General features: G+C 44.1%; 2 protein-coding genes across 2 annotated transcripts in view; one reads left to right on the top strand and one right to left on the bottom strand.

Moving 5' to 3' along the window:
• The first annotated feature begins 221 nt into the window (after positions 1–221).
• Positions 222–12,164, top strand: man2b1 (mannosidase, alpha, class 2B, member 1). Its single transcript, XM_070828019.1, has 22 exons — positions 222–320; positions 1,983–2,156; positions 2,267–2,460; positions 2,911–3,043; positions 3,140–3,285; positions 3,493–3,692; positions 3,796–3,916; positions 4,087–4,165; positions 4,384–4,493; positions 4,803–4,910; positions 5,131–5,247; positions 5,692–5,874; positions 6,011–6,108; positions 6,213–6,333; positions 6,625–6,743; positions 7,602–7,703; positions 8,022–8,109; positions 8,277–8,357; positions 8,474–8,698; positions 9,475–9,627; positions 9,947–10,049; positions 11,398–12,164. The coding sequence occupies exons 1-22, from the start codon at positions 242–244 to the stop codon at positions 11,523–11,525; spliced, it is 2,862 nt and encodes a 953-aa protein (XP_070684120.1). The 5' UTR covers positions 222–241; the 3' UTR covers positions 11,526–12,164.
• Positions 12,165–12,381: 217 nt separating this feature from the next.
• The window catches only part of trmt1 (tRNA methyltransferase 1), a 13,191-nt gene continuing 12,856 nt past the window's right edge, over positions 12,382–12,716 (bottom strand). The window contains exon 16 of the mRNA XM_070827579.1: positions 12,382–12,656. Within this exon, the coding sequence (XP_070683680.1) occupies positions 12,588–12,656 (69 nt within the window). The 3' untranslated portion in view covers positions 12,382–12,587. The remainder of the gene's footprint in view (positions 12,657–12,716) is intronic.

The raw sequence follows: 12,716 nt of genomic DNA, 5'->3' as shown, positions 1-12,716 counted from the left end.
TAAGGCTTCTTTCACTTCCACTCATCCGCATTAAACCTGATGTTCTTGATATTTGTCCATTGACTCTGTGCTTGTTGTTATCAGTAGATGTTCAGTGCTGTGTGTGTGTGTGTGTGTGTGTGTGTGTGTGTGTGTGTGTGTGTGTGTGTGTGTGTGTGTGTGTGTGTGTGTGTGTGTGTGTGTGTGTGTGTGTGTGTGTGTGTGTGTGTTTATGCAGTCATGTCATGCCACCAAACCCGACATGCTCAATGTCCACCTGGTCCCTCACACACATGATGATGTCGGCTGGCTCAAGACTGTTGACCAGTACTACTATGGAGGTAGGTCTGATATATACACACACACACACTCAATCAATCAAAGTTTATCTATATAGCCCTTTCCAACAGCCCTAAAGGGTGACCAAAGTGCTTCACAGATAAAAAAAACAAAGGAAATGATTTTAAAAACAGAAACATGACTTAAAACCACTAAAATCTACATCTAGAAGTGAGCACATAATTCACTTAACTAAAATAAAAGATAGGATAAGATTAAAAGAAAATGTCACATGCAGCTAGGTATTAAAAGCCTTTCTGAACAGGGAGGTTTTGAGTTTTGATTTAAAAAGACCGAGGTCAGTGATGGTGCGCGCATCAGGAGGGAGCTTGTCCCAGAGTTTGGGTGCTGCAGCAGAGAATGAGCGGTCACCCCAGTGTTTGTAACGCGTCCTGGGGACTTCAAGTAGGCGCTGATCTGAAGACCTCAAAGCTCTTTTCTGGAAACAAACATTAAAATTTTAAAAACAATTCTTGACTGCACTGGCAGCCAATGGAGAGAGTAGAGGATGGGGGTGATGTGCTCTCGTCTGCAGGTGTTTGTTAAAAGCCGGGCTGCAGCATTTTGTACAAGTTGCAGACGGCTGATGGACGACTGGGAGATGCCAATACACAGTTCATTACAGTAGTCCAGTCTTGAGCTGATAAAAGCGTGGATGGCTTTTTCAAGGTCAGTACGCGTAAGAAACACCATGTGTCTCTGTATTAGTGGAGAGCCCCTGACTCTGAGCCTTAACCGTCACCTAACAAACGTGTCGACACTTTCAGTTTTACCAATAAGAACAACTTAGTTTAGAAAAACGTTTAGAAAAAGCTGGATTTGCAATAAAAGGTAGTAAGACGTGAGCACACACACCTTCAGGAGACGAACCCTGACCACAAACACTACAAACCAACCATAAACCACGACTTCATCCTAAAACGTACACAGACTGTTGTTCTGTCCCCAGAAGGAGGGTCAGGCTCCACTTTGTGACTTCACACACTGTGAATATACCCACCACAAATCCTCTTGCTTCCCTTCTTCTTCAGAAAGAGGAAGTTGGGCTTTTTATTTGCTTCCAGAAAAAAAGCTAAAATGAAAAGTGTAAAACAAATTTCTATTGTTTTTTTCGTGTCCGCTGCTTCTTGTGCTGATAAATACTAATACTAGAATACCAACTGCAGCTACTGGTCAGGAATCAGTTCATCAGATGGATGAACGTCGTCCTACAAATGATCCGGTGGCTGTTTTTTATGTCATGTCAGCTGCCTCCTGTTTGTGGTCTTCACTAGCAAACACTGTAGCTTATTACATTGAACTGACCAGCTTTATAGTTTTAGTGCGATTCAGTGACTAACTTGCACATTTCAGCATCACATGTCTTTTTTTTTTTTTTTTTTATAGAGAGAACGGCCATGTGTAGTTCAGGTGACCGTCATCTGCTCTCCACCTGTGTGTGTGTGTGTGGTTATGTAAGCAGAGGTCATTTGCACCGTAGATGGACAGATAAAGTGTGTGATCAAGCCTTTCATCCATTGTTATTTATTTTTTGCAAAACAATACTGCAGGGTTTTGACTTTTAAGGCTGAAATAATATGTGTGTCTTAGTTTTTGTTGTTCAGCATGTGTACACTTCCTGTATTACAAGATGTCACTTTTGTCCTCTGTGTGTGTGTGTGTAGATCGGAACGACATCCAGCATGCGGGGGTGCAGTACATCCTGGACTCGGTGGTGGATCAGCTGTTGAAGAATCCAGACCGGAGGTTCATCTACGTGGAGACGGCGTTCTTCTACCGCTGGTGGAAGCAGCAGAGCTCCAGCATGCAGCAGACGGTCAAACAGCTGGTTAATGAAGGTGCATGAAGCAACCAAGTGCATGTTTACATTTCCACTGGAGGGGTTTTATTCCATAACCTGACCTGGTTCCTCCTCCTCTTCCTCCTCCTCCTCCTCCTCCTCCTCCAGGACGTCTGGAGTTTGTTAACGGCGGCTGGTGTATGAGTGATGAGGCCACCACCCACTACAGTGCGGTCATCGACCAGATGACCATGGGCCTGAGGTTCCTCAATGACACTTTCGGGCCGTGTGGCCGCCCCCGTGTCGCCTGGCACATTGACCCCTTCGGCCACGCCCGCGAACACGCCTCCATGTTTGCACAGGTAGTCCATCTTAAAGGAATAGTTAACCATTTTAGGGAAACACACGCTGTTCTTGTGTTGTGCTTTTATGGACCGTTTCCTTGCTGGGTGCAGTGACTTCCTGGAGTCCTGTTGACTTCAGGATGCTTCAGTTTAAACAAACGAGAGACAGCATGTTCATCAGTGAGCTTTAAAGGTGCTGGCAGGCGGAGTGTGTGTGGCCTTCAGACACAGCCACAGCTGATTCCTCTTGTTTTATGCTAAAGTAAGCTAACCAGCTGCTGACTGGAGCCTCATATCTGCTTTACAGACCAGAAAGTGACATCAATCTTCTCATTTACCTCTCAGCAACAAAGAGAATAAGCTTAAGACCTAAGACAGTATATATATGTGTATGTATATATGCAGCCCTGCAGTCAAACATCCACCTCTGAGCTCTAGACTAACTGTCTCCTTGGCGTTTCGCTCCAGATGGGATATGACGGCTTCTTCTTTGGTCGTCTGGACTACCAGGACCGGGATCGCAGGATGATTCAGAAGGAGCAGGAACTCCTGTGGAGGGCCTCTGACAGTCTCACACCCCCCATGGCCGACCTCTTCACCGGTAACAAACCCCCCACCCAGTATGTGTGTTTTGTTTTCTAATTTGGTTGAACTAACCCTTTAACCTTTGCCCTATGCGCTCACCCCCACCCAACAGGGATCCTTCCCAACGGGTACAACCCTCCTGAAGGCTTCTGCTGGGACCAGTCCTGCAGTGACCCACCAATCAGAGACGACCCTGACCTGGAGGACTACAACGTCGATGACGTGGTGAATCGCTTCCTCGCCATCGCCAACAGTCAGGTTAGGTGCACACACACACACAATTCTTTAATTACAAGCTACATTAACTAAGAACTGAAAGCCAATAAATACAAAACACAAGGACTGTCATCAACATGTCACAAGATGGCAGCGTTTAATTCAACAACAAACTTTCAAGTTCTCCAACTAGCCAAAAAAAGACTTGCTGTAATGTTATTTCGTTGCCTCGTCTCCTTGCCCTCTCAGGCTATGGTGTATAAGACCAATCACATCATCATGACCATGGGCTCAGACTTCCAGTATGAGAACGCCAACCTGTGGTACAAGAACCTGGACAAGCTGATCCACTACGTCAACGGCCAGCAGGCCAACGGCAGAAAAGTCAACGTGCTCTACTCGACCCCGTCCTGCTACCTCCAGGAGCTGCACAGAGCAAACCTCACCTGGTAGAATGAGCTCGTCAGCGTTGCACACGTGATCATAGCATAAAGAGGTATCCTGCACATTTTTGTTCTTGTTCTTGCAACGTCCTCCCTCTTTTCAACCCAGGGCTTTGAAGACAGACGATTTCTTCCCCTATGCAGACAGCGCTCACGATTTCTGGACCGGCTACTTTACCAGCCGACCGGCGCTGAAACGTTACGAGAGGATCAGCAACAGCAACCTGCAGGTAAGTTTGAGTCTGAGAATGGATTCATTTGTATTTAAACAGAGCATTAAATATCAGATATGGGACGTTACTTGAACAAAAATGAATAGGATTCATCCCCTGGGATCACAAATGTCTGTACTAAATGCTGTATTCCTAAAAGATAACAGATTTTTTTTTTTTTTGAACAGACGTGTAACCAGCTGGAGGTGCTTGGTGGTCCCGTGTCCAGGAAAGGACCCTTTGGGGAGGGCGACAGCCAGACCATGAGTGAGATGTGGTTTTTATTACCTCTTACAGTTAAAACCTCACTGATGGCATGTGGCTAGTAAGGAGGGAAGCTGCTGTGGTTCCATCCAGTGGAGAAAACGGTCGAGCCAACTGAATGTGACCACCGATCGTACTTCTCAGTGTCACAGTGGTGTTATTTTCTGATAAACCCGACAGAGGGCTGACTGACAGGTACTTATTTGTGCTCTAACTGTCAGAGAAAGCCATGGCAGTGGCTCAGCACCACGACGCAGTGTCGGGCACAGAGAAGCAGCACGTAGCCGACGACTACGCCAGGAGGCTCGCCGACGGCTGGCGGCATTGTCAGGTATTTCAAGCTTCACGCGGCATCACCTCGCTGAACGTAAGCCAGTATATTTACATGCAGATGGTTTAATCTGCGGTGTGTCTTTGGTGAATGATTTATTCCACAGATCTCATTGTGAACATCTCTTTGTCTGGTGGTTTCCAATAAATCTGCTCATCTGGATCAGCTGATGTGAATAATGAGACTATGAATGTAACATTTTACCAAGAAACTTGTTCAGCTGAAACTACTAGTATTGTTTTGTCTGTGTGTTATTGTTTTCTTTATAGATGTGATTGTGGTGGACATGATGCACCTTTGTGTTCTCAGGTGCTGGTCAGTAACAGTCTGGCTGCTCTGACTGGCTCGTCTGCTGAGCGAATCTACTGCGACAACCTCAACATCAGCGTGTGTCCTCTCACGGAGTCCAGCAAAAAGGTGACACACACACACACACACACTCACAAAAAGAGCTTTGGGAGACCCGTCCATTGATTTTGACCACTAGAGGAGTGACGCAGCTCCTTACCCAAACAATTACCCCTGACTTTCAGGACCAAACCTTAACGTGACCTAATTTGGTCTAACCGAGTCTTTAAACCTTGAAAAAACTGTTCGCCTGCTGGGACTCACCCCCCCGACTCTGTCCCTCTCTCAGTTCTCAGTCAATGTGTATAACCCTCTGGCTCGCCCTGTCACTTGGCCGGTCAGGCTGCCGGTGAATGGAACAGCTTACGACGTATCAGACGTTAACGGCAAATCTGTGGACTGTCAGGTCAGTGTGTCATGGTGATACTACACTCTTTTAATTTGATAGAGATGGAGTGGATTATCCCGCTTTTATAGCAGCTTTCTAGTGTTTTAAAATATATAATTTTTATTCATATTTCAGGACATTCTACTTTTTTTTATATGTGATTTATGTATATACTGTTTTTGTCAAGCGTGGGTTAAAGCTGCCTTTGGTCATAGTTTTATTGGCAATTATTATAAACACCAATTATCTTTAGTAATTAGAAATCACAAGTAACTTTGCCGTATAATCACTCCAAGTATTTACAATGACAGGATTTCATTAACTGTAGAATTCACATGAGCCTTTTAGCCACGACCCTGCAGCCCTGGTGTGTGTTTCCTTTTTGTTTTCACACTTTCTGGCACCTTTTTAAAACAGGAAGTATGATGTGAAGAACCATGCGGGGGTCTCGTCTCTCCTCAGGTGGTTCCGGTGTCTGCAGCCACCCGGGAGGTGAGGAGGAACCGAGGCTTCGCCGCCAACGAGCTGGTGTTCCAGGTGCAGGCGCCTCCTCTGGGCTTCACCACCTACTCTGTGTCCCTGCTTCAGGACGGGCCTCCGCCCGCCCCCACGCGGCACAGCGCGCCCACGGCCATCCAGAACAAGGTCTTACCATGGCGTCATTATACACCTGCTCTGTGCTGCACCATAAGAAACAAGTATATAACACTTTGCAGACAGGAAAAGGTGCTTTGTACATGTTAATTGTACCTGGTTGCATTTCTGTGTCCATGTGCTCCAGTTCCTAAGAGTGACCTTTGACCCCGACACGGGCCTGTTGAGCAGCCTCAGCAACCTGGAGACCAAACAGACCATCAAACTGAAGCAGAATTTCTACTGGTTGGTGTCTCTGAGACAGAAGGACACACAAACACCCCTGCACATGCTTTAATGTAGTTTTTTTTTTTTTTTTTTTTCCTCCAAAAACTTAATGTGTGTTTCAGGTACAACGCCAGTGACGGTAACAACTTAGAGAGCAACCAGCCCTCGGGTGCCTACATCTTCAGACCCAACTCCTCCACACCTTTTATCATCAGCAGGACGGCCAAGACGGAGAGCATTCAGGTTCATGTCTTTGTAATTTAAACTCAGAAGCATAACGTCCTTAAAGAAAAGTCACTGAGCTTCATTTTGCCACCTGTTTTGTATCAGACACTCAAGACGCCAGGCTCATTCAGTGACTTTAAGTTTAATAACTGGTAGCAGTGTGCGTCAGAAATGTTACTGATTAAATCAGATTCTCCTAAAAGTTTTAAGTGTCTTTAGGTGTATTTGTCTGATAATGATGTAACCAAAACAATTATAATGCACATATAAAATCATTACTGAAGTTTATTGTGTGGATGTCCCGTCCAGACTGGTGCTGTGCAGGAGGTGAGGCAGTGGTTCGCTCCCTGGGTGTCTCAGGTGGTTCGTCTGTACGCTGACAGCAGAGCTCTGGAGCTGGAGTGGACGGTCGGCCCGCTGCCCATCGAGTGAGTGTGTGTTTATTACATAAATATATATATACAGTCAAGCAGTCATTTTATTTGGCATTACATTTTTATTTAAACATGAGAAAACTCATTGAGGGTATTTAGCTCTTAGTTGATTATAGAAAGATATAAAATTATACAATAAGAAATAAAAAAACACAAGGTAGAACAATTAAAACACTGTATATAAATACAGAAACACAAGGTACAAAAAAAAGATAAAAGGTATAAAAACAACTGCTAACAGAGGTTGAGTGGTTAGTGATCATAGATTTAGATTGTCCAGCGGTTACTAAAGTATCTTTGCAAAGAGATCCAGGCGGTCGGAGCGGTAAAACAAAAAACAGACCCAGCAAGCAAGTAGTAAAAACCAGTCAGAAGACGGAGTGATAAAAAGATGGCAGCTTCCCATTAAGCTCCTCGCTGATAGATAAATAAATAAATAGAGATGCTTATCACGTCTCTCAGACAGAGAACACCATACAGGTAGTAATGATGGGTGCTAGAAACATCATCAGCAATAAACCTAAGAGCATAATGGTCAACAGCATCCAAAGGTTTAATAGTGGAGACAAAGACCTGCATATGAATTACATCATCATAATCCATGACAGACTCTAATAATATAATCTAATATAATATAATCCTACAAAACACAGGAAAGTTACTCCAGTTTCTATTTTAAAAAAAAAAAAAAAGTGTATTGACATAGACCAAAGTATTTATATTCTTTACTGTAACTGTCTCTAATGGATTCTTGTGCAGTGGAAATATGAAAGTAACAACATTCTAACTACATCGTGTGTAGTTAGAATAATTTAAGTGCAGAGTCGTGGCCAAACTCTCTTCATCCATTAGTGATGACCTGGGGAAGGAGGTGATCACTCGTCTTGACACCAGCATCAAAACCGATGAATATTTCTACACCGACTCCAACGGCCGAGAGGTTCTGCAGAGAAGGTGAGCCGAATGGATTTTCTATAAATCTTGAAGATGCACTATAATGTAACATTTGGCAGATGTACTAAGATGTAAAGGTTGTTTTACTGAACTCACTGTGTATCTTAAGGAAGCTCTGATATCTGTGTGTGTGTGTGTGTGTGTGTGTGTGTGTGTGTGTGTGTGTGTGTGTGTGTGTGTGTGTGTGTGTGTGTGTGTGTGTGTGTGTGTGTGTGTGTGTGTGTGTGTGTGTGTGTGTGTGTGTGTGTGTGTGTGTGTGTGTGTGTGTGTGTGTGTGTGTGTGTGTGTGTGTGTGTGTGTGTGTGTTTTCTCCTAAAGGACAGATTTCCGGCCCACTTGGCACCTTAAGCAGTCGGAGCCCATTGCTGGAAATTACTACCCCATCAACTCCCGCGCCTTCATCAAGGTGTGTCACTGTGAAAGAACCAGGCTGAACAAAAGCTTTTCACGATGACTTCTATAGATCAAAGTGTCTTAACTCTCCTCTCTGGATGTTTTACAGTTAAATATTTTATATGTTCATCTGTTCCTGTATTCCCTTCCCCTTGTGTGTGTGTGTGTGTGTGTTTTCAGGATGATACGGACCAACTCACTGTGGTAACAGATCGCTCTCAAGGAGGAGGCAGCATCCAGAACGGCTCTCTGGAGATCATGGTGAGAGAGACACACACACAGAGCTAATCCTTGTCAGGTAGTAAACCTGGATCAGACAAAACAATAAAACACACTCACACAGTCTCTCTCTCTCTCTCTCTTACCTCCCCCCTCAGCTCCACCGCCGGCTGCTGTACGATGATGTGCGAGGCGTCGGCGAGCCTCTCAACGAGACCTCTGACATCTTCCCAGAGGGGCTGGTGGTCCGAGGGCGCCTGCTGCTCTCCCTCGACCGCCCGCCGAGCGCGGCCGACGCTCACCGTCCTCTGGCCCAGCAGGTGGTTCTGCAGCCGCTGCTGACGTTCACAGATGGCGACCTGCACCCAGATACTACGGTGGAGGTGAGTTAGGAGGAGCGGTGTAGCTGTGATACCAAGCAGCCACGTCCGTGTCACCTCGGAGGTCAAGTCAAGAAATGATTTCATATCAGAGGTACAAATGTAAACTCTAATGAGTTAATTTGTTTTTGTACATCTGTGACACAAATGGCATCTTTTAACGTAACATTTTTGACATAAAATACTAAACATAGAGGCTAAAAAACATTAATAATGTGAAAAGTATTTTTTCTGGGGGAAATTTTTAGTTTTAAAGGCAAAATTTGAACATTTTCTTCCTTCAGAATGACAAAACAGATGCTATAATTCTGTAGTTTACTTTAGTTTAACCAGCCTCAAGTAACCTGAAACAGTTTGGTTTGAGTCAGTGAAAGGTTTGGATCACTGTACCATCCCTGTAAACGTGAATGAGCTATTTCAGCTCAGTCTTCTCGTTGTTTGTAGCCCATTTCTGTCCTGTTTTGTACATATTTGCATTTTCAGACATTGTTCTCATTTCACCAGATCTCGGGGGAGAGGGCCAAGCCGCTGTTGTTTTTAAGCCCTATTTGTGCTGACATGTTTTTAGAGCTAATTAGTGTTAATGTCCCTCCTTGTAATTACGGAGAAATGATGCCCAGTAATTCATGCAACAGTCCTCCGACGGTCCAAACCAGAGCAACTTTTAGATGGTTCTGCCGAGCCAGCATGAATGGGTCATTGGACTTACAGCAAGTCGGCTGTCTTCCCCTGTCTGTCTGTCTGTGTGTCTGTCTGTCTGTCTGTGTGTGTGTCTGTAGTTCTCTGGGCTGCAGGCTGCGCTGCCCCCTGCTGTCCACCTGCTCACACTGACCCAGTGGGACGACAAAGACTCGGTGCTGCTGAGGCTGGAGCATCAGTTCCAGAGCTGGGAGAGCAAACTGAACTCGCAGCCCGTCACCGTCAGCCTGCAGGTCACACATTCAAACACACCGCTCACCATTCTGGCAGCGACACGTTACAGCCACAACGATTAACGCTGAAAGCACTGGACTGTTAATGGGGGGGAATTAAAATGAAGTTGGATTGCCGTAAAACTTTTAAATGATTTCTTGATTGAAGCATAAAAATGATTTATGTTACTTGAACAGTAGATTATTTATCTATAAAATGTCCACACAACACAAAGTAGTAAACAGAACAAAAGTGTATAGTAACTCACTGTAACTGTAGCTCTCTCGCCCCGTCCCGCTCGCTCTCTCTCTCTCTCTCTCTCTCTCTCTCTCTACGTAGAAGCTGTTTTCCACTCTGGAGGTGGTGGGCGTGTCTGAACTGAACCTGTCAGCCAATCAGTGGAAAGACGAGATGACGCGTCTCCATTGGACACCACAGACGGGTACCTGACACCTACACCCGTCATTCACTTCACTAGAGTAACTTTAAATCTACATTCTGCCAATTCAAGAGGTCCCAGAACATTAACATTAGAATATTCAGGCTCTTTGTCAAATGAAAAATGGATATTATTTACGTTTCTCAGTGTGAGTTACTTTGGTATCTGAATCGAAACATTCAACACTTGAAAAGTGCACTCAGTAGAGGGTAGATTTCTGCCAGGTGATCTCTGCTAGGCCTAATTATAACCTCATCTAACTCTAAGCTCTGGGAAACACTATCTGACGGGGGAACAGGCTTTCACACGTCCTCACTGACGGTCAGGATAGTGGTGAAGATCACACAAACACAGATTTATTCATGTTGTATTGTGTGTAACTTAACCCTTCGGAGTCTAGGACCGCCACACGGCGTCAAAGTCACATGTCGCACGTTTGAAAAGTAAAGCTGTGACACAAGCACGCAGGTGCTCAGTTCAAAGACTGTTGGAAAGTGGACACTTCAAACTTTTTACAAGTGTTTGAATTTTGTCGATCGGCCTATTAAGACTAAATTTATGAAGAGCCGAAGTCGCGCACTACAGCTCTTCTACGAGTTACATATACAGTTACACATAGGTGATGTTGTGCTGAAAAGAAAGACACAAAGAAAGGCAAGCTAAGCAGTTTTAATGGGAAACACAAAGGTAAAATGAAAAGTAGTAAAAAACGCCGTTTTACCCCAGACTCTGAAGGGTTAAGTGGATCATAACATATCAACTACGGAATTAATCTTGTTGATATCTTATGTTTTAAAGATCGCCACTAACAAACATACACCTCCTGTTACTGAGATTCACCAGAAGTCAGAAATTAGTCACCTAAAATAAACACCAGACAGCCACTGATGCTGGTGGTTGTGTTCAGTAGACACAGAGAGAGACAGAGAGAGAGAGAGAGAGAGAGAGACAGGAGGAGGGTGAATACAGAAATCCACCGACGCTTTTTATTTCTATGAGGGTAATCACTGCTCCATTACAGTCAACTTAACTATAAAGATTATTTCCCTGCAGGGACTAATCAAGCAGCCAGTGTAATATAATGAGCCATAAATGCATTGTTATGGTTCACAGCTTTAATAAACAGTGGGGTGTTCTGGTGGCTCAACAAGACTCGACGGTACCATTCATTTTGTTTCACTTTCCTCTCGGCATCTACATTTTTATCTTTAAACTGCTAGTTTGTCCTCACAGTTGATCTAAGGACTCTAGTTTGATCCTTTTTTTTTTTTTTAAACTCGGCGAGACATTTATAGAAGTTTTGTCTATTATTCATTTATTCATTCACATGTTTCTACACTCGTCTATTTAGGCGAGAAGCCCCTGCTGAAGACGTTGGAGGACCCCTCCTCGTGGGAGGTGACCTTGAGGCCAATGGAGATCCGAACCTTCCTGCTCAGAGTCAGCCTCAAGCAGCCAATCACACACCGCCGTTTCTAGGGGAAGCTGCTGATGGATTAGCAGTGCAACTTCAACAATCAAAGCTCCCGCTGCCTCTTGCGTGCGTTTGATTCAATCAAGGACAGTTGTTCACCGGTTAGAAAGTGTTTGGACACTTGAGGATGAATTTTTTCTTTTAACAAAGAATGAGAAGCTGTGATTACGAGGCTCGATTGGCGACACATCGGGCTAGGGTTCCAAAAACACGCCAAGATCAGTTTTCACGTTTACAAAGAAAGAAACCAGATCTTAAGATGTTTTTAGAAGCCCGGCTTTATTTTTAAGTCTCCTCATGGCTGTCCAAACAGGAAAACAAATGATTATCTGGCATTTGGTGACAGTGTGTCTGAACATGTTTCTCCTCTGAGACAGTTTGTACAGAAATTGCAGAAGCTGCCTTTTGTACTGTAGACACGTCTAGAATACTGAACCCCCCCCTCACAAGATTATTTCTCCACCTCCAATCACACAGATCCTTAAAAAAAAAAAAACATTCTCTAAAAATAAAATCGTGCCAACTCGTACTGACTGACATGTGCGATAACTGTGACCTTTGTATTGATGCCAATAACTGTATATAGTTTGAAAATGATTTTTTACTGATCACCAGGCAGCTGATAATAAAGTCTGTTATTCTTACTTTGTGTTAACGTCCATGTTACTGGCTCAGCGTTACATTTACACTGTTTGTAGGTTAAATATCTATTTCACAGCCTGCTGACACACTCAAACACAGTGCACAGCGTTACACCGAAGCCCCGTGGTGGTTGAAACTGGTGACTCACCCAAACCGCATGCTGAAAGTCTACGATAAAGAACAACAGAAAAACATTTAAAGTCAACATACGGACTTTATTTGGACTGAAACGCGTCAAATAAAAAAAAAAGCTCAGGCATAAAACTGAATAACTGTCACGTTCTGCATATTAACAGTTCTTAGGTTTTTGTCCCCATTGAAATACAGTGTGATTGCATTCTTACTGGCTGCACTGGGCCATTAAAAGTCCAGAAATAAAATTATCTAAAAAACAAAACAGAACTAAATTTAGGAAAAAGGTAGAATCATTCCATTTTCTGTTCCTGCTCCAGGTTGTGGGAGAAGCAGCATTTGTCTCCGTGGGTGCATGTTCCCTGTAAAACACACACAAAAAAAAGGGAAATAAATCCCAATTGTCAGAGAGGCTGGTGGAC

The sequence above is a fragment of the Pempheris klunzingeri genome, chromosome 3 (genome assembly GCF_042242105.1).
Source record: "Pempheris klunzingeri isolate RE-2024b chromosome 3, fPemKlu1.hap1, whole genome shotgun sequence".
Taxonomy (NCBI): Eukaryota; Metazoa; Chordata; class Actinopteri; order Acropomatiformes; family Pempheridae; genus Pempheris; species Pempheris klunzingeri.
Note: the sequence above shows the minus strand (reverse complement) of the source record. Positions and strands in the feature narration are given on the sequence as shown.